This window comes from Ahaetulla prasina, chromosome 1, assembly GCF_028640845.1.
Source record: "Ahaetulla prasina isolate Xishuangbanna chromosome 1, ASM2864084v1, whole genome shotgun sequence".
Taxonomy (NCBI): Eukaryota; Metazoa; Chordata; class Lepidosauria; order Squamata; family Colubridae; genus Ahaetulla; species Ahaetulla prasina.
In genome coordinates, this window is record NC_080539.1 from 281,401,016 (window position 1) to 281,423,833 (window position 22,818).

At 36.9% G+C, this 22,818-nt stretch overlaps 1 protein-coding gene across 1 annotated transcript in view; it reads right to left on the reverse strand.

Moving 5' to 3' along the window:
* Positions 1-15,074: 15,074 nt before the first annotated feature.
* Positions 15,075-22,818, reverse strand: part of SLC17A6 (solute carrier family 17 member 6) — a 66,673-nt gene continuing 58,929 nt past the window's right edge. The window contains exons 9-12 of the mRNA XM_058162498.1: positions 18,585-18,717; positions 17,316-17,426; positions 15,882-16,009; positions 15,075-15,410 (exon numbers count right to left, since the gene is read on the reverse strand). Coding sequence (XP_058018481.1) covers positions 15,075-15,410; positions 15,882-16,009; positions 17,316-17,426; positions 18,585-18,717 — 708 coding nt within the window. The remainder of the gene's footprint in view (positions 15,411-15,881; positions 16,010-17,315; positions 17,427-18,584; positions 18,718-22,818) is intronic.

The following is a 22,818-nucleotide window of genomic DNA, read 5'->3' on the forward strand; positions in this document are numbered from 1 at the left end:
CACCATATTGTTTCTATTTTTAAAATTTTATTCTGGTTGCATTTTTAATGGTTTTAATGTATTTGGGTCATTTTATTATGTATACCATCCCGAGTTACTATGTGGGTGGCTGTATAAATGCAATATCTAAATACTGCATTTGTGATATACAAATATCACATTTGTGATACTTATATGATATTATAAATCTAGCCACAAATGTGATGTATAAATATAGCCACATGGGTGGCTAATCAATGTGATGAATAAATAAAATATGTCACCCAACCTTCTGACTTACAAATTGTTAAAAACATTCAAAAGCAAAGAACCATGCAAAAAGACAAAAACAATGCAAAACAAAAGAACAAACATTGATGCTTAAACTCTATAATTCAAACTTTTACAACCATTGTTTCCATGTATCTTAAGGGACCGTAAGAAATCATGAATACATTTGTTCTTCGTAATTAGCATTGCTTACATTGCTTACATGCATGTTATAATTAGGTACATGCACCAGAGTAAAAATCATTACAGAATGTTTTCTGTCACAATTCAGACAGAAAATGGTCATTATTCTGCTAGCTATACTGCAAATAACATTGAATGCCCACTGCTAAGTATTGTCCATATGAAATTGGCCAATATTTAATTCAACCAGGAATTCACCCAGCCCAGTCAAGATTATCTGATGAAGAGTTCAGAGATGATTGATCTTCAGAAACCAAAATGGAGAACTCTGAGGAGAAAAATTCATTTCAACATGAAACAGCATCCTTCTAGGCATTAGATATTATTGCAAAGTGAGACATGCTGATGTCTGCCCTTTTGAATGCTTGAGATGGCGCCTTGAGAAAAAAGCAATACTTTTACTTGGATGAAACAAAGCCCAAGGCCAAATGAGTCCCATAATGACTAAGCTGACCTGAACATGCTAGGACTCAGTAAGGCTGAATCTGTTACATAATCATGAAAAATACAGTTAATTATTTATATTCCAGACAGGAAGATATATATCTTATCTATCTCTTAATTTTTTGAATGGACTTTTCTTTGAATTACCAGTCTTATTTGGAGTCTGATTTCTTGAAGTTTTTTTTTTTTAAAAAAAACATAAAATGTTTCTTTTTTGCAGGACTTTTATGAAGTTTTTTTTTTCAGTGGCAGTATTCAATTCCAATTTAAATTATGGTCGCATTGGGATTAGAAAAAGATTTAAATTGATTATTCCATTGTTATACTGTTAGTATTGATTTATATCATATTGTAACTGGACAGTTTCTTTGTATTACAAAACAAGTAAAATACTATTATTAATACTGCTGCTTACATGTGCACACATTTATAATTAAGCCAAATTTACACATAATCATTTACAGTATACATCCAATATAGAAAGAGACATGTTCTAAAGAGACATGTTGATAGAGCCTTAAAGCAGGGCATAAGTAGATTAAATGAAGAGACGAGCGCTGACTGTGTTTCTTGAGCAATAGACCAAGGTTTAATCCACAACCTGCTACTAAGAAGGAGCTGGAATGACCTGGCTTTAGAAGCTTTCCAGCTCGGGCTACAGAAAAATGTTCCTGCCCTCATAATCCAGGATGGATGGATGGTTGGATGGATGGATGGATGGAAGGATGGATGGATGGATGGATAAATCGGTGGGTGACTGAGTGGTTGGCCAGAATGGTGGACAATAGGTAGATAATAAACCTACCTGAATCAATATTAAACTGAGAATTCTGACAGTGAAGACCTGTATTATCAATTGACAAAGCCATAAGCTATCTTGTTATCTTCATAGATACACTGTGATAGAAATATAATAATGTATTATAAGACTATATAAAATAGTCTTCAAATATGTGAAGGGCAGGTGTCATCTAGAAGAGTGAGTCAATGACCAGGGGAAATTAAAAATGAAACAAGAACTAAAAAATCAGGGAATAGACATTGATTGGCAGCCATATATGCAGATCCAGACCAGATACAAGAAAGAATTAGAACTATATGGATTTCACAAAGAACCACAAGAATTGGATAGGATTTTACAAGGGATAGAAGAAAAACTGATTAGAATTTTTTTTTATTTGTCACAACAGTATCTGTAAGCATAAGCATGAAAATATCTATATAATATATAAGCATATATATGAGCATAAGTATGTAATAACTATACTAATTGGATATAATGAAAGGAAACAATAGGACAGGAACAATAGGCACATTTGTGCGCTTATGCACGCCCCTTATGGTCCTCTTAGGAATGGGGTTCCTGTCCTATTGTTTTTCTTTTCTTCTTCCTATATATATATATATGCTTATACCTCCTAATATTTACTGATATATATGTTTATATACTATAGAATCTTTTTGTATGATACTTACATATATTGTTGTGTCAAAATAAATAAATAAATAAATAAATAAATAAATAAATAAATAAATAAATAAATAAATAAATAAATAAATAAATAAATAAATAAATAGTATATAATACTAATTGTGTTGGAAGATCTATATGTTGATCACATCTATGTGTTGCTATGGAACCTCTAAGCACAGGAAAAAAAAGTTAATAGAGAACCAGTAAACTGTAGATTAATAGGGTGCAATAGAAATAGGAGAATCTGCAAAGAAATAACCCTTTTGAAATAGCCTAATATATCAACTTTTGCCTAAAAAAATATCCTTAAAAATCTATCTATAGTCCAGAAGGAAAAGTTTTTCTCATGTTTTCCAGCAGAGGGTGTATATACATTCATTGCCTATATGCATACCTATTATGATTGTGAATAAGAAATTGTTTTGTGATTTTTATCAGATCTTCACAGCTTTGATCTGATCAAAGTCTATTTTCTCAGTGTGTAAGAGTGAAGTATGTGAATGTGCCTCACCAACCTCATAATATTCCATTTATTTCTCCCTCTTCCCCTAAAATGGAGATTGTTGTGCCCATGTTTGCATTGCTTTTAGATATACTATAATAGCTGCTGATTATTACTGAGAGATTAGACTCTTCTCTGAAAGCTTTAGTCTTACATGCAAACAAAAATAAAATGATTATATTAGCCAGGGAATGTTGCTCCTCCAAGATCTGTAAAGTCCTGTTGAGTTTCTAATTTAAGTTGGAAATGTGAGATAAAGGAGATATTTCAGTTTTATTTTTCCCTCCGAGTACTTTTTTTAACAGGAATCATTACTTCTCTTCAGGGCAGGTATACATTATCTGTCCTTCCTAGGAACAATTGTAGGAGAACAGTTAGTCAGTCGAATGGTCCAACCTCTTGCAGAAGAAGGCAGAGATAGTTTTTGACTTATGACCAGAATTGACCCCAAAATTTTGGTTACTAAGGAAGAGCGTTGTTAAGTGAGTTTCACCACATTTTACTCAATCCATGATCTCTCCTGGCTCTAACAGTCATGTGCAAGTTAGGGAAGAACATCTGAAGGTGTGTGTAATGTTCTAAATGTACAGAAGTTATAGTTAAATGTGTGGCAGAGAAGTGGACTCTAGGTGTGTTTTTCCAAATGTAGTAAGTGAGGTTGAATGTGTATAGTTTTAGAAGAGAGGTGTGTGTGTGTGTGTGTGTGTATGTATACAGTATATATATAGTAGATAATGTATCTTTTTGTGTGCCTATACACATTATACTATGTAATATTTATGTACACATATGGCATATATACATAGAATTTAATAGTATATTTTGGATGTTCAGTGGTAGTAAATAAATAGACAGGGAAATTGTATCTTGTTGAGACCTTTGAGGCGAGGAGAGGCCAGGCACCCTAACCTTTGACATGAGTGACATTAAGTTGGCCACACCCACCCAGTCACTTGATTACCCAGCTACGCCCACCCAGTCACATGACCACAAAGCCACACTCACCCAGTCACATGACCATCAAGCCAGGCCCACAAAATAAGCCACACCCACAGAACCGGTAGTAAAAAAAATTAGAACCCACCCCTGAGCGAGATGTCTTGCTGAATGAGTTAATTTTAAAAGTCGCTGTTTGAAACTAATTTGTCTCTCAAGGAACAAGATGAGCAAAAAGGCACAGTTCACCTTCCTTTAGGAGTAACTAACAATAGCAGAGATTTCAGGATCCCGCTGAGTATTGCAGCTATGCTTCTCTACACCAGGGACCATCATATCAACAGCTCAAGGGTATCTCGTGTGTGTGTGTGTGTGTGTGTGTGTGTGTGTACGTGTGAGTGGATGTACTCTAATTACAATCAGCCTATTGAATTAAAAAAATTGTAAGCTTTATGCTATGCATCACCACAAGATGTCTCATCTCCATCATTACAAGAATTCAGATAAGAGTTTCAATTTCTGTCGCATATGATGGCTTTTTCTAGAAAGATTATTTCCATTTTCCCCTCTCCTTTTTCTTTTTCACTGCCTGGTCTACAGTTTCAGTCTCAGGAAACAAAGGTGGGGGGCAGGAAAGAAATTAGAGATTTTATAAACTCATTTACAAATGCATTGCTAGGTAAGTTATGCTGCTTTTTACGAACCCCCAAAAAACTTGGCAGACGAAAGAAAATATGAATGAGATTGTTTTTAATTAAACCTTTTCCATGAAGTGATAATCATAAATCCTACCCTGTGGATTGTGTAGCCTGTCGGCAATGGAAACAACAGATCCTTGGGCTATGTTCCGTGCTAATGTTATTGCCTGGGAGTGGCTGTTGCTTTTTTTTTTTTTCCTAAGGAGAAGAAGACACAGGGTTGTGGTTGTTGTTTTAAAGATGAGCTGCAAATGTATTCCAATCAATGTCCCAAGTGTAAATCAATAATTCATCCATCTGCATCTTCTCCCACTTTGCAGGCAATCCCTGCTAAATTAATGGTTGCTCATGACAGAATGACTTCACCACATCTCTCCCGGGAGATTGCCTACATTGCTCTACAAATGACATATGGTCCCAGGGCTGCGGGTGGCAGAAAAGCATTGCAAACTAATATTCAGCAGAGTCAGTACTGCCAAAAGAATGGAATTTTAAATCTTCCAGATAAGAGGCTTCCTTCAGCTGTACTATGCCAACAGCTCAATAGCATCTACACTGATGGGCAGAGGATATCCTGGGCATCAGGTATGGAACATTTCCAACCTTATCCACAGATCTTTCAGCTACCTAAGAGGATTTCAGCTAAAATCAAGACTTAGGTTCTCCATTTTACCAGAATTCTAGAGTAGAGCTAGAAAGTGACAACATATCAACCAGTGGTGGGATTCAGATAATTTAACAACTGGTTCTCTGCCCTAATGACCGGCTGGGTGGATGTGGTCATGGTGGATGTGGCCAGGGGATATGACAGGCAGCACTCAGTCTCCTGTACTACCCTGGGAGCAAAAATGGGCTGAGGATGCACTGCCCCCCACACCCTGTTTTGGGCCTAGTAGGCCTTTCTGCAGCCTCCTGGGAGCAAAAATGGGCCTGGGGGTGGTGGTTCGTGCCATACACACTCCAGCACCCCGTTTTGGGCCTAGTACTTACCTGGGAGACAAAACAGGGGGCATGGGGACTTCTGGAAGGGGTGGGGGCGGGGCCAGCCAGCAATTTCACAACCGGTTTTCCCGAACCAGCCCGAACCAAATGAATCCCACCACTGATACCAACAGGCCGTTTATGTTATCCAGTGCCAATTGAGTTCTGCCATCATTTGTCCCAACAATGAAGAGATGTGTGTGTGTGTGCGTGTGTGAAATTGGTGGTCTTATATATTTTGTTGACAACACAACTATGCCAGCTGTCCCTCCTGTGGCATCTTCTCTAAGTGAAAAATAACTACCTATTTTTAATGCAGGTAATCCTTGACTTACAACCATTCCTTTAGCGACCGTTTCAAGTTACAATGCCATTGAAAAAAGTGACTAATGACCAATTTCCACACTTACAACTTTTGCGGCAACCCCATGGTCACATGATCAAAATTCAGATGCTGGTCAACTGGCATGTATTTATGACAGTTGCAGTGTCTCAAGGGTCATATTATCACCAGTTGTCACTTTCCCGGCTGGCTCCCTACAAGCAAAATCATTGGGGGAAGCCAGATTTGCTTAACAACCATATGATTTGCTTCACAAATTGAAGTGATTTGCTTAACGACTGTGGCAATAAAAGGTTGTAAAATGGAGTGCAACACCTCTAACAATTGCCTTGCATAGGAATGAAAATTTTGGGCTCCACAAAGGTCGTAAATCACATTTACTAGCTTGAAAACATCAGATTCCTGATTTTTTGGGATCTGTGTTTCAGCGTATTCCCTTTTTCATTCTGTTCTGCCCTTGGTTTCTTTTTATATAGCTGACATCTACAACAGTTTTGGCTACTTTCTCTTCAATACAATTGGAAGAAAAAGCTGATTCATCCAAAGTTCAATAACCAGCATAATGAAATGAAATGCAAGACGCAAAATCCAACTAGGACAAGAATACTATTTTTAACATTTATATGGATGAATTCATTGCTTAAATTTACAGGTTTTTAACCCATTTCTTTGGCTTCATCTTTTTAAAAAATCAGAAAAATATTAGTAAAAGAGAGAAAAGAATTGCATTGTTACAAGTATTGATTGAAAGAAAGAAACAGCTCTTTATACATTTTAATTTTTAACTCTGTGGGGTTTAATCAATCTCTGAAAATAATTACTGAATTTGATACCTAAAGTTATTGATTTAATAAAAAGGTTAGATTTACAGCTTATTAGTGTGGTTTGAAGTTATAAACAGGAAGAGTCTTCAATGTTTTTTAAAAGAAATCAGCTTTATTTTAAGGCCATCTTTATTTTCTCTTGGAAAGAGAGACAAAGTAAAAAAAAACACCTGCACCCCACAGTACTTTTATGAACAATGTGAATTTTAATTCAATTGTGGCTATCTATAGTTAGATTTAATAATATATAAATTATGGTTCAGACCATGTAATCTTGCAGACTTACTGGAAAATGGCAAGCCCACCATTGAACTACAGCTTTTGAAATTTCAATATAATTCAAATTCTCCTGATTATAAAAGGAAAAATGTTAACTGAACCTAACACTCCTCCAAAAAAAAAAGCAGGGGAGTGTTGGAAGAAATGTCCATCTGGGTTCAGTTCCAAGTGGGGAAAAAGACACTGGAAACATGGAGACTGCTTGGAAAGATGTTTTAATGGTAGACAGGATCACATGGTTTGAGTTTCTGAACAGAAAAGGGTGATCACATGCTTCAAGGTGTTGGGTGAAGAACCAAAAAGGAAAGGAGAAGAAGAAGAAAGCCAAGATGCTGAGTGCCTGAGTTTATACTCTCTGTGGGGCACCACCTTAGTGTTTCCTGTTCCTGTATAAGAAACGTATCCTGATTGGTTGTCAAACTCCCAGGTGGTTTAGGGGTCTTAGCTAACTTTGTAGGTTGTCTTTCAAGCTTGCTTGAGCTTTGCCATGTGGTGAGTTTCTGTTGCTAGATGGGTCCTATTGTGTTGCAGATGATGGTCCATTGACAAAGGTGGGGGGAATAAGGTTCTCCCCCTTGCCCTTTGACAAAGGTGTGGGGAGGCAGGAAGCTGCTTTGTCTTTAAAACAGGTTTCTCCATTTTTCATCCAGGGAAATATAATCTGCTTCCCCTAGACCATCTGGGGGACCCCCTTCTGCCCTTTTTAATATTTTCTAAAATATTTCATTCTTCTAGGAGAGGCAGGAAGCTGCTTTGTCTTTAAAACAGGTTTCTCCATTTCTCATCCAGGGAAATATAATCTGCTTCCCCTAGACCATCTGGGGGACCCCCTTCTGCCCTTTTTAATATTTTCTAAAATATTTCATTCTTCTAGGAGAGGGGTTAGTGCTAACTTCCTACAGGAGGAAAAGCAGTGCAAGAAAAAGAAGGAAAGAAATGAAAAGAAGCCAAATAAAATTAAAAAGAAACAAAACAGCAAGGTATACAAGATCTAATTAATACTTTGCTACTTTTCTTCAATATTGAAATCTTAAATATGTGTGATGAATGTAGCGAGACGGTCGATTCAGAGGAGGGGTTATGCATAGTGGAGGAGTAAGAAAGCAACTCATCCCAGATATTAAGTGTGAGAGAAAGAGCGTGAAGGCAGACCCTCCCCTAATAGTTCACAGAGTATATTGTTAAAGCAGATAGTAGAGTCTTCAGTCTGTCAATATTTTGTCTGTAGGTGTAAAATAATAAAGAACTCAGTTTGGAAGAACTGCCACATATCATTCTTGGTTTTGGACTTGGCAATGTCCATTTATATGAATATATATTTATACAAATCATTACAATTCAAATCGTAATTAAATCAAGAGTTTGCAGAATCGTCTAGCCTAATCTTGCCTTTCCATACAAATAGAGTTAATTCAAGATAATTCTGACATTTGACAGATTAAACTGAATCAACAGTTTCCAATCTTTGGCATGACTTCATTGTAGATATAAATTTAGTCTACCAGATGAACTTGTATGGGAAAAAAAAGAGGAGTGAACAGAAGGCTGCAAAAGTTTTTTCACTCTTACCTACTGATCTCAGAGTGGTTTACTTTAATTATAAGGGTGGCTCAGTGGTTAAGTTGCTGGGCTTGTTGGCTGGAAAGTTGGCAGCCCAGATTCAAGACCTGAGCACATGACAGGTTGAGTTCCCATCCTCGCATCAGCTCTGCCAACCCATCAGTTCAAAATCATGCAAATGCAAGTAGATAAATAGGTAACACTTTGGCGGGAAGGTAGCAGCACTTCATGATGCCCCCTACAGTCAGCAATGACAAACAAAGTAAAATGCACAGGGACTCCTTTACCTTTACTTTAAATAATATTTCCTCTGAAAATAGCTTTAATATTTTCAATATTTTATGAATTATTAAATTTTAATAAAATGATAAAGGGTGGAACTAAGTTTTTACATTCCTCATATTTTTGAATTTACAGCATAACAGTCTGCAGGATATTTTAGTTCAATGATGACCCCATGAAAATTGGTGTCCTGCTTTAAGAAGCTTAAGACAGTTGATCCCTGCAGGCTTACTTAAATAACCACACAGAATATATATGCATAAATAGACAGTTCTCAGGAGGTGACAATGGGACAAGCAGAAATGAAGATACTGTGACTAAGCTGAAAATTCCTTCCATACTAATAATGCAAGATTACCTAGGAAATTTTTATACCAGCTTTTTTATATATATAATTATCTGATCAATAGTTGTGGCTGAGAGAGAAAAATGAAACTCCAATTATCTATCCATAAATGACATAAAAATTCTATTCTAATCAGATTGTAGTTTTTAGTCTGAAATATTTTGGAGTAGATTAGCTACTTAGCTTCTAATGAAACATACAATGGTGCAATTTTTTGATGGGGTTTTCACATTTTGTTCTATCTTGATATAAAATGTAATGAAGCTGCTATTAAGGTGTTAATTTGATACTTGGATTGGAATGTGTGCTTGATGTTCACATTGCTTCAGAGCTAACACCCCTTTCACCTTCCCTAAAAAGAAAAAAAAGAAAGAAAAAAAACATTTTTTTTATCTCTCTCTGACAGGGCCTGAAATGATGATTTGATCTTTCAAATGGAGAAGCTTTCCTCTATGGCATTTCTTCTGCTTCCAGTGTTTGTTTTCACTCCTTAGATCTCAGAAGAGAATTTCATTCTGATGTATAGATACTCTTCTGTCAGTATTATTCAACTGAATAAAGATTGGTGTTGTGTGTTTTTTTTTTAGTTTATCCATTGACATTTATTGTATTTTCACCATTCATGAGCCAGAAGGGTGGATATTTATTTATTTAATTTTGAAACGGCAAAATCCATGCTGAAGATACATTTGTATGCTGAAAGATACGATTTTGCACTGAATAATGCCATGTGAAAAAAGGTTTGCCAAATCATTCATTGTATGAGATGCTTTTTAGATAGCAGCAATATTTCAAAACTATAAACAAATAGGCAGCCCTTTGAATTCTTGCACACACACAAAGAGAGAGAGAGAGAGAGAGAGAGAGAGAGAGAGAGAGAGAGAGAGAGAGAGAGAGAGAGAGAGAGAACAAAATACTTTAAACTTATCCAATTAAGACCTATCTTTTGATCTAATTTGAAAAAATAAGACTAATATAGGGCTATATATCAAAAAAGAAAATGGTGTGATACAGGGGTGTATGTATCGTGATGTATCGTGACTTTTTTCCCCTTTGCTAAACCAGGAGTGGCCAGCACATGACGCATCCAGCCCATGGGCCACGAGTTTGACAGCCCTGGTGTGGTATGTTCCATCCTTCCCCATTTGTTGTTAACAGACTAGTTTTGAGCTTCCTGGGTTTTTTTTAGCTTTTAAATAATTTTAACTAGAGATGAAAATACATAAGGAAATCTATGATATCACAATCAGCTTTAGCACCTCCTTGGGTAGACTTGATCAGCCGGGCCAAGCCACCCACCAGATAGCCTTCTGCTCCTTTCCCCTCTCCTGGGTCATCTTACCAACTTTCCAGTATGTAATTCACACAACATTAAGCAAGGGCAAGAGGATTAGCTTACCAGGAAACGTTAGTTTATTTCTAGATAACTTTGGACTTGCCTGAGACGTAATCTCACGCATCATTTAGGGCAGTGTTTCTCAAAGTTGGTAATTTTCAGATGTGTGGACTTCAACTCCCAGAATTTCCCATTTTAAAGTTGCCAAGTTTGAGAAAGACTAATTTAGTGGGAAGAATCAGTTTGGATTAGGGTGGGATAATCAGCAAACAAACAAGGCCAATATATCTGATTCTGCTATATATCAAGCAGTTTGGAATTGTCAAGGGAGCACAAACCTGGGCCTGGTAGGTTACAATTTGTCTTAAGAACCAAGGATGGGAGAAATGTTGGGATGTTTCATTTAGCAGAGTTCGATGCCTTGATATTCCAGTGCAGTGGTTTCTACTGGTTCGCTCCAGTTTGGGTGGACCGGTACTGGCGGCAGCGGGAGGCTCCACCCACCCAGACGTCATCACAGACACTCTGCGCATGCACAGAAGGTTCTGCGCACATGTGCACTCCTGATTCCGAACCAGTAGCAAAGGTAAGTGGAACCCACTACTATTCCAGTGGATCTCAACATACAATGAATAATTTGTTAGTGTACAGAATCACTTGAGAGACACATGTGTCTGTTTTCCTTTCTAAATATAAAACTTGAATAGTTTTAGTTTAGTTAAGAACCAAATCATAGAAATCATGCTGAAAGAAAACACACAAATACTTTTTCTTTTTTTATAAAAGGATAAATAGAGCATTTATTAACACTTTTTTAGCAGCAACAAAAGTGACACAGTCCACATCTTTTCACAGCAAAAGCTATGGCCACATTTTACATCACTTTGAGGCACAAAGCAAAATATATAATTGACTTTTTTTTCTCCCTCCAGATAAAAGTAGGGGTAAGTTTAGTACAAGAAGAGAAGGAAGGGGTGGGTGGGAAGAAGGACAAAGGAGGAGGAGGAGGAGGAGGAGGAGATCCTTGAGTTGTATATTGCAGTAGCAGGGCCTTAAAATACTAGCACAATACAAGGAGCAGATCAAAAAACCTGAAAAGGCTTTTTAACGTACAACACTAATCATTTCATTGGAGCTGGGAAATGGATACCTTTTTAGAGCATTAAGTGGTCTAGTAGCAGAATGAAATTTTATTGTTGATTAGTCTTGTCTGTTTTGCTTTTGTAAAATGTATTAACCCAAATTGTCTCAAGGATCTACTACAAGCTCAGTAGTGACAGTAACAAAGATTAAAAGATCATGCACTTAACAGTACATGGCACTTATTGCTTGGTACACTAACATTACAATTCTTATTGAAGAACTTTCCAAGAATTACAAGGCCTTGATCGGGAGCTCCACATCCATGAAGCTCATTTTCTCGGGCTTCCCTAGTCACTTCAAAGGGAATGGCAGGTCCACACGCACATAACAGATGCACATATTCTGACTTGCTCCTCAACTGTAGCAAATGCAAGCCTGCACATGCAAAAGCTTGGTGGGCCTCCTACAGATCTTCCATGGTCTCGGGTTTCTGGACAAGACACAAAACTGCAATCCATACCCCACTGAAGCCAGTGCCCAACCTCCCATGGATTTTAAGAAATTAGAATTGTACTGTAAAAGTTACCCTCTTCTTCAATGCAGCCCCTGCGATTTGTCACTTTGGGCTCACTATGGAAATGGCTGCTCCTACTCTGTGGTCCATTATAGTTCTATTGATTTGCAAGACAAATACATTTTATTTTAAAATTCAGAAATCTTTAAAATAGCACTATTTTCTATAATTATACAGCATCTTCAATAAACTATGACTTTATTTATAGAATTGTGGCACAACCTCTGAAAATATGAAAAAACTATCCAGAATTAAACAAATAATTATTTTCTTTTCCCTTTCTTGCATTTACTTTAAAAGGCTTTCAAAGAAATACTTGTTTGTTCTAGGGCTATGTGTCTGCAGTATATTTTTCTTTGGATTTGTCTGGGTGAACATAAGACTTATGGCCAGTAATTTATACAAACAATAACTATAAGAAATACTCTTTCATCTTGCTTATTTATTCTACATGGAAGGTCAGAGTATATATATATGTATATATATATATATATATATATATAAATATATAAATATATATATATATATATATATATATATATATTTATATATTCTGAGGTTTTCGCGGGTGTTTGTATGTAGGTCTTTGGTTATTCGGGTTTTCTCCCGTGTAAAATTGGAAGTGTCTTGGCGATGTTTCGACGAAGTCTCATTCGTCACCTTCAGGCTGGTGTTTACAGCTTTGTGCTTCTAGGAGCACAGCCAGCCCCACCATCCAATCAGAGCACAGCCAAACCCCCAACCAATCAAAACACACCTCCACCCAATCAGAACACAGCCAAGCTCCCAACCAATCAGTTCAAACCCCCACTAGCAGTTAAAAGGAAGAAACAGCTGTGATCACACATTGCTCCTAGAAGCACGAAGCTGTAAATACCAGCCTGAAGATGACGAATGAGACTTTGGCAAAATGTCACCAAGACACTTCCAATTTTACACGGGAGAAAACCCAAATAACCAAAGACCTATATATATTATGTGACACATATGTGACACATAAGAACAAAGCCAAAAACTCCAGCCTGAAGATGATGAGTGAGATCTCATCGAAACGTTGTCTAAATACATTCAATCTTACATGGGAAAAGACCCGAACATACCAAAACCTGCATACATATACCCGTGAAAACCTACAAAACATATATACATATACATATATATATATATATATATATATATATATATATATATATATATAGATCTTTGTTATTGGGTTTTCTCCGTGTAAAATTGGAAGTGTCTTGGCGATGTTTCGAAGTCTCATTCGTCACCTTCAGGCTGGTGTTTACAGCTTTGTGCTTCTAGGAGCACAGCCAAACCCCAACCAATCAGTTCAAACCCCCACTAGCAGTTAAAAGGAAGAAACAGCTGTGATCACACATTGCTCCTAGAAGCACGAAGCTGTAAATACCAGCCTGAAGATGACGAATGAGACTTTGGCAAAATGTCACCAAGACACTTCCAATTTTACACGGGAGAAAACCCAAATAACCAAAGACCTATATATATTATGTGACACATATGTGACACATAAGAACAAAGCCAAAAACTCCAGCCTGAAGATGATGAGTGAGATCTCATCGAAACATTGTCTAAATACATTCAATCTTACATGGGAAAAGACCCAAACATACCAAAACCTGCATACATATACCCGTGAAAACCTACAAAAACATATATATATATATATATATATATATATATATATATATATATATATATATATATATATATATATAGATCTTTGTTATTGGGTTTTCTCCGTGTAATTGTGTGTCTCGTCATTCGTTTGTTGTCTGGGAGCATTGCTCCCAGAAGCACAACCTGAAGATGACGAATGAGACTTTGGCAAAACGTCATCAAGACACTTCCAATTTTACGCGGGAGAAAACCCGAATAACCAAAGACCTACATACAAACACCCGCGAAAACCTCAGAAAACACACACACACACACACACACACACACACACACACACATATATATATATATATATATATACATATATATATATATATATATATATATGCACATGTATGTATATATATGTATGTATGAATATATATATATATATATATATATATATATATATATATATATATATATATATATATATATATATATATATGCACATGTATGTATATATGTATGTATGTATGTATGTATGTATGAATATATATATATATATATATTATGTATGTATGTATGAATATATATATATATATTTATTTATTACTGGTTGATAGCTATCAGGAAGAACCTGACACAAACATCTGATGTATTGACCTGCAAATAACAAAAATGAAAAGTTTGTGCCTAAATGTTCAATAAAAGCAACCAATTAACAAAAATAAAATAGCCTGACGTTATATAATCACAATAAACAAATATTATATTTTAGACTGCTCTGTAAAGTCCCAATTTAACTCTCTTTAAAGGACTTGAACTAGGGCTAAAATAGAAGTCTTACTCGATAAGAAATCCTTGATTTTGACCAACCATACATTTCTTACATTGTACCAAGTAAACCTCCACACAATCAATGTTTTGTTCTCTTTCAATACAATATGTAAGTGCATTTTTAAATGGTCAAGAAGTTTTGGCTTTCTAAACTGAACATCTGATGTCCCAATTTGGATGGTAGTTGTGCTTTTCCTTAGTTTTGAGTTTTTCCACTCATTTTATACTGCAAAGACCTAGTTTCCTGTGTTGTTTTGACCAGATAACCCTTAAAACTCTATAGAATGGAGACACCCAAATGGAAGTGATGAAATGTCACAAACTCATACAGATTGCACTTAAATGGTAGTATTTCTTGGTTTTTATAGTAAGACCTTCTTGTCTGATATGTGTTTACATGTTTATGTCACATTTGTGTCCGTGGGTGTGGTGCACGCGTGCGTAAACAATCACAATGAATAAATCACAAACATTACAAAATATACCCAACATAGGCCTGTTATGAATAATCCTCCCCTTCCTTGTAACTATATGAGTCTTGTGCTTCTTCTTGTACAAATTCTTCTCTCTTCTCCCAGCCATCTGGCCAGCCACCATTAATCTGGGTTGTAGCACCGTAAGATTTAGTGGTACCATAATTTACATAATTCTGAGTAATGTCCCCTGTTTCTTCATCAAGTTCATCTTCGTGAATGAAGCCACATTTTTCTTCACTGGTCTGTTCAGGGTCTGCCCATGGTTGCTTTTCTCCCGAAGCAAATATTCCATAGAATATGACTCCACCATAATGGACCAAAGCAGCAATAAGAAATACATACTGCCATTCTTCACGTGTCTAGGACAAAAAAGATGGGGCCATCAGAATAGCATAGAAAGTTCAGGTCACAATAGTTGTGAAGGATTCTTTTGGCTTATAATAATTTCTGTAGGAAGTATGGAACTGTATCTAACTATTGTACAAAGGAAGAAGAAAATGCACTTTAAGGAGTAAGGGGTAACAGCAAAAGCTAGCTTGAAAAACTTGAAAAATCTTAAGAGAAAATAAGGATAAAATTGTAGCGATATTTTAAAATAGAATACCCAATGAATGTTGTCCTTATTATTTCTCATCTTATTCACCAGGATAAGTGAAAAAGCTAGTAAGAATTCGCTTTTATTTTGGAATATAACATGTGAACTTACACCATTTAAACTTGTGACATGTGATAATGAATTTGATCAGGTTGCACATGAATACTATTTTTTTTTCAAGGCTAATAAAAACTAAAGCTAATTTTGGAAACTGCAATTTGTTACAATTACTTACTTTGTTTTTTGTCATTGCTCCAACAATTATAGGGCATACCATCCCAGACAATGTTCCAACTCCATTTGAAATCCCCATCAAGATACTGGCATACCTCGGAGCAATATCTAAATGATTGACATTGAATCCTGTAATATAAAATCATTCTTGTTAACAGAATGATAGAAAAATAATACATCACTAAATATTTGTTTTTCTTATTATGATTAGAACAGTATTCATAGTAAACCTTGAGATAATATTACATTCATTTAGATCCATATTCTTATATTATATTCTTTCCAACTCAGTTGTAAATAAATTAAATGCATGAACTCAGGATCTGTCTGTCTATCAGTAAGATAACTCTACAAAAATGGAAAGAACAGAACCAAAGCTGGCGTAGTAGAAGCAGCTGTCAAAAGAAAGATAGGGACGGATCTGGCAGGCACTGCAGAAAGCATCTCAGATACATGTGAATGAGAGACATAATCAGATAGTGGCTGAAAATGCCATTTCTCCATAAGATCCATTATAAAGCCATTCCTCCATAAGATCCATTCCTCCATAAGATCCAGTGAGCTGTATACACAGCTCACTCTATGCTTCCTGATACAAAATATATCCAGATGCAACATGAGGGTAAAACAGAAATACACACAATACAATGTGTTATTCATAAAGAAATGAAATAAAGAAATACAGATTATTTCTATGGTTAGTATCTATAGTGTTTCATGAGTTTTCCCTAATTTGCTTTCGTTCTTCCTTTTTGCTCTAAACCTAACAGAATTCTGGAAAATAATATGTAAAGAGATTCGGGATGTATCAGCACAATTACTCTCTGCAATTGAACTAACGATTTCATATAATGGAAGAAGTTGGCCAAAGATTCATATAATGGAAGAATTTGGCCAAAGAAACATTTGTCTGACAGGTGGTTTGCAGAGAAAATGCAGCTTGAGAATTTGGTGACTGCTCTATTCTAAGCCCACCTTATTCCTTCCTGTCAGCCACATGCCCCAGTATGAAGTATGTGCAGCGCAGCACATGCTTTCCTGCAGACATAGGAAGTAAGAACAGTAACACAGTTGGAAGGGACCTTGGAGGTCATCTAGTCGAACCCCTTGCTCAGGCAGGAGACCTGTACTAGGGATCTGAGCCACCGAACTGCTGGCCTTTCTGATCGACAAGCTCAGTGTCTTAGCCACTGAGCCACCTAGTCAGAGCCACTGAGCCACCTAGTCACAGTGATACTCATATCCAGTCACAACATGTTATCTCATCCAGTTACAAGAAGTTTCCTTCATGCAGAGGAAAATACAGGCCAATTTGGGCCTCCTATGACCATTGCTAGTAAAAGGGTTGGAAGAATCCAGAAGCTAAGCTCTGTATATATTTCTCACCTTATCTTGTTTATTATAATGTAATATATTACACTGATTATTAACTTACCAGATATAGCAAATCCACTGAACCCCACAGCAAGAACAAGGAAGGAAATGGCCACACCTCTACTATGAGAATATCCAACTACCAAGAGAAGGGTTGCTTCCATTCCAAAGCCTTGGGGGGAAAAAAACCTTGATAGTATTTATTGTTTTTTCAATACAGCTAGATAGCAGCACCTAGCCAGTCTTAGCTTATTTCAAAAAGCTAAGCAGAGTAAATTTGGTTAGCACATAGAGGAGAGACTTCAGTAAATAATAGAGTTGTAGAATAGATTTGAAAGCCAAAAGGTATTGGAAGAAGACAATGATAAACTGCTTCCATATTGTTGCCAGGAAAAGTATATATACAATATACACAACCATGAAAATGAACTTAAAACAGAGAAAATAAAATGTGTAATAGCCAAAGAATCATAAAAAGTCTATGTCTTCATCAAAACTGCCAGAAGAAGCTATCGTATATAAACAGGCAGTAAATCCCACATTTATTCACACTGATGTCATTATCTAGCTGGGTAATGAAATGTCTGCAAGCATTCAGCCAAGCTCGAAAACCCCAAAGATTCCCACAGTTCAGCCCTGAGATACAAATATTCTCTTCTGTTAATTGGTGAACATCCATCTGTCAGATACTTTACTGAATACTACACCGAGCTGGGTTGGATTAAATTATATTTATGATGTCTTCTAATTCTGTGATTCTGTGTCCATGAATTCACCACAAGTGGAGCTTAACTGGAAAGGAACTTTATTTACCTTACTCTAACCCTAACCCTAACCCTCTTTCTCCAGGTTATTAATGAATATCAGTGGTGATTGACTACCATGGTTCAAGTATTAATCAAGGATTTTTGAAACTGCTTTCCTTGTTGAGTTGCTGGGGTATGTCCAACTCTTTCCAACCCTGTGGACCACAGCACGCCAATGCCCTCCCCCATCCTCCACTGTCTCCCAGAGTTTATCCAAATTCATGTTCAGTGTTTTGTTATTTTAGTTATGCTGGTACATCTATTTTACAACAGTTAGAAGCAAATCAATTTTGTGCTCTATCATCTTATAGCATGACACATTGCGTTGCCGTCACATGATGTATTGCGATGTTTTTTCCCTTCGCAGACCTGGGGGTGGGCGTGGCCTGTGTCTGATGCATCCGGCCCACAGGCCACCAGTTTGACACCCCTGGCTTATATGAATCTGTGGTGAATTTGATATTTTAAACAATGCAATACTTGTAGGATGTTCGAACAAACCTTTTAATAATAAGTAAACTTACCACCACAGTTCATTATCTTCCTGACAGTTGTGGTTGAAAGAATTTGCTTGCTCCTTAGAAAGTCTGCGATTTGTCCCCCAATAGGCACAATAATGGTCATCACTAAATGTGGCAGGGCAGACAGCATTCCCACCTAAAATCAGAAAATTTAACAAATGAGTTCTAATAGAATAAATTGATTGTTGTGGGGGGATGAGTAGATGACTAAGCTGACAACAGTTCATTTAGTGACCGTTCAAAGTTACAACGGCCCTGAGAAATGTGACTTACGACTGTTTTTCACGCATATGACTGTTGCAGCATCCCCATGGTCACGTGATCAAAATTCAAAACTTGGCAACTGATTCATATTTATGACAGTTGCAATGTCCTGGGGTCATGCAACCAACTTTTGCAACTTTCTGACAAACAAAATCAATGGGAAAGCCAGATTCATTTAACCATCGTGTTATCGTGTCTCTCTTTTGCACTTTTGACCTCCGAAAAAAACAGCTAGTTATTGATGTTTTTGAGTGTGTGTGATCAAATTAAGTCCCACCCACAAAATTAACCTTAATTAAGACCCCACCCACTTTAGCATGCAGGGGATAGGGTGAGGTACACAGGTAAAAAATAAGCTAGAGTGGGGACGGGGGTGGAGCTTCCGGCAGGCATCTGCAGCCGATAATAGAGCTCTGGAACTCTGTTATTGGCTGCAAATGCCTTCCGTCAGGCATCTGAAGGTGAAATGGAGGCCAGGGCAATGCGTGCGAGTGGCGGCAAGTGGCCACAGAAGTCGTCAAGGCGGGTGTCGGGATGTGTGAGGCCTGGTAAGCTGGGCGGCTCCATCACCCCCATCCCCACCCTAGCTTATTTTTTACCTGTGCTCAAAAACATGATAGGGCTTCTTTTCAAGGTGTGTCATCTTTTTGGAGAAACAGGGTATCAACTTAACAACTGCAGTGATTCATTTAACAACTGTGTCAAGAAAGGTTCTAAAATGGGACAAAAACTAATTTAACAGTTGTCTCACTTAGCAACAGAAATTTTGGACTCAGTTGTGGTCATAAGTTGAGGACTACCTATACTGCTAATGTTCAAATGCCTTGGACTATATAAATCATAATTCCCAACCTGTATGGACCCTGGCACCAGTTTGAGAAAGGCGGGCTTTATAAACCCAAGGAAACTTTTAAAGGTAGATTATCTTGATCATTTCTAATAAAATAAATGTCACCAGTGTGGATATAAATTAGACTTTTTGCTTCTAGTGAGTGTATCTATGACAGTACAAAATAATATTTATAGCAACTTTCCCAGCTACACACATTTTCTTAATAATAAATAAGCAGCACATAATGGTGTCCTAGACCAAATATAAATTACAACTCTTTCAGAATATCTGGACTCGGCATTTCAATGTTGACAAATTGCAAATTGTTACTTAGGCCTTGTCTCCCTGAAGATCGATTTAGCAAAATATTTAATATCTACCCCTATCGTTGCTATTCCCAGTATGTCCAAAAGATGAATTTGGTGTTGATAGAACTAAAAAAGGATTCATGGTAGTAGGCAAGAAACTGAAGAAAAATATTTATGCAGAGGAATTGGAGCTGCCTCTGTTCTGCCTCCTAGCAGACTTTAAGGCTGCAATTGCAGCATTCTAAGTAGCATTAGGCACTGGATCTAGAGAGTTGACAGTTGAGAAATAATGAGGGAAATTAAATATTCTTCAGAGGTTGAAAATGGAGGTAGGAGGAACTTCCAATTGGAATCTTGCATCCCAGGTGATTATTTAAGGATAGGGTTAAAAGAGCTAAAGTTCAGGGGGATAGCAATAGTACTAAGACTTATATTTATTTTTATGTTATTTATTTGTCAAGAACATATTAGGTAATAAGTATAAGTATGGATTGGATACATAAAATAGATACAAATAGAGAAAACATTAGGACAGGGACGGTAGGCACGTTGTTGCTGTTATGCACGCCCCTTACAGACCTCTTAGGAATAGGGTAAGGTCAACAGTAGACAGTCTTAGGTTAAAATTTTGGGAGTTTTGGGATGAAACCACAGAGTCAGGTAATGCATTCCAGGCACTGACCACTTTGTGGCTGAAGTCGTATTTTCTGCAATCGAGTTTGGAGTGTTTCACTTTAAGTTTGTAACTATTGTGTGCTCATGTATTGTTGTGGTTGAAGTAGGACATTGTAACAGATAATTTTATGAACTGCGCTCAGGTCATACCGAAGGTGCCATAGTTCTAAGTTTTCTAAGCCCAGAATTTTTAGTCTGGTGGCATAAGGTATTTTGTTGTGAGTAGAGAGTGGAGGACTCTTCTTGTGAAATATTTCTGGACACGTTCAATTGTATTAATGCCTGATATACACTGTGGATTCCAGACAGATGAGCGGTATTGGTCGAGAATTGGTCGAGAATTGGTCTAGCAAATGTTTTGTATGCTCTGGTTAGTAGTGTGATATTACCAGAAAAGAAGCTACGTAAGATTAGGTTTACAACTCTTAATGCCTTTTTGGCGATGTTGTTACAGTGGACTTTGGCACTTAGATCATTAGATATGAGTACTCCAAGGTCCTTGACAGAGTGAGGGTCATCTACAAGGTCATGTCCATTCAGCTTGTATTTTGTGTTCTGATTCTTTTTGCCAATGAGTAAGAGAGAGCACTTGTTGATTGAGATTTGGAATTGCCAATATTGATCCATTTACAGCCATCTCTAAGTAGTTTACAGAGTCAGCATATTGCCCCCCAACAATCTGGGTCCTCATTTTACTGACTTCAGAAAGATGGAAACCTGAGTCAACCTTGAGCTGGTCAGAATCAAACTGCTGGCAATCGGCAGAATTAGCCTGCAATACTGTGTTCTACCGGTAAGCACTGCACCACCACGGCTTGGGGGATCAATTAGTGCTATCAACAGAATCCAGTAACTTGAGCAAAACAATTAAAACAGCATCATGCCATTCTTTATTGCAAGCTCTATGCCTTTCACAAGGTATAGAATAACAGAATTAACAGAGTTGGAAGGGACCTTGGAGTCTTCTAGTCCAAGCCCTGCTCAAGCAGGAAACCCTTTACCATTACAGACAGATGGTTGTCCAATCTCTTCTTAAAAACCTGCAGTTTTAGAGCATCAACAAGTTCTGGAGCATCCACAACCTCTATAGATCACAGGACATGTGATAAGAGATGGAGCTTGAGACAACATGCCTTTCATGATTTGATCACCCAACAGGACCACCAAGTTATGTTTTCCTGAGTGGGCCAGAAACTGAAAGGGCAAAATACATTGCTTTGTACTGATGGGTGAATACATTGTAAGCTAATGCAAAACATGGTACAATATGGTTTAATACTTAAAATGTATTGTAGACTGGAAAAAATCTTAGGTAAATTTCACCAGGCATAAAAGCTAGTGTACTTAAAAAGGTAAACATCTGCTGTAAAATGATCTAATCTTACATGCTATTTCTGACCTAGTAGTTTATATGAGAAATACCACTCTGCTTTCTACAGTGAGACCTGCCAGAGTAAGCTAGGCTAGAAGGCAAAATATATTGAGGGATACCTGCAATTAATAGGCTACAATTATGAACCAGCTCAGTCTAATACCACAGAAAAGCAGGAACTGGATTTTCTAGATAATTCCTAGGGACTGTAAATTCAAACTTTTGAACATAACTGTATATCATATATCACCATTGCAAAGAGCATCACCTGTGCAACAGTGATGTCATCGGTAATCCTTTGAACCATGAGTACCATCATTGCCAAAAAAAACACCAAAAAACAACAAAAAAGGGTGGGGAAACCAAAGCCCTTCATGTAGTTTAAAAGTAGTTTTTCAAGAATTAATCACAAAGCCGTTACCTATGAACATAACATAACAGAAATCTAGTGTTCTATTTATCAATTAAATACATGTTTTTCCTTCTTTACAGATGATATTCTTCAACTTGGAAGAATAATGCTGCCAAACATTGAAGCATCATAAAAAGAGGACCCATGGTCCATGAACTTTCTAATCAGCATGTAGTATCTGGACAGTAGATGGACAGCCACCTTTGTACATTCATCTCCATGAAGTTATGAAGTTCTGAATTTCTGTTTTAATCGCTGTGGTTGGATAATAACAATAGCACTTAGACTTATATACCACTTCATAGTGCTTTGCAGCCCTCTCTAAGTGGTTTACAAAGTCAGCATATTGTCCCCAACAATCTGGATCAACAATA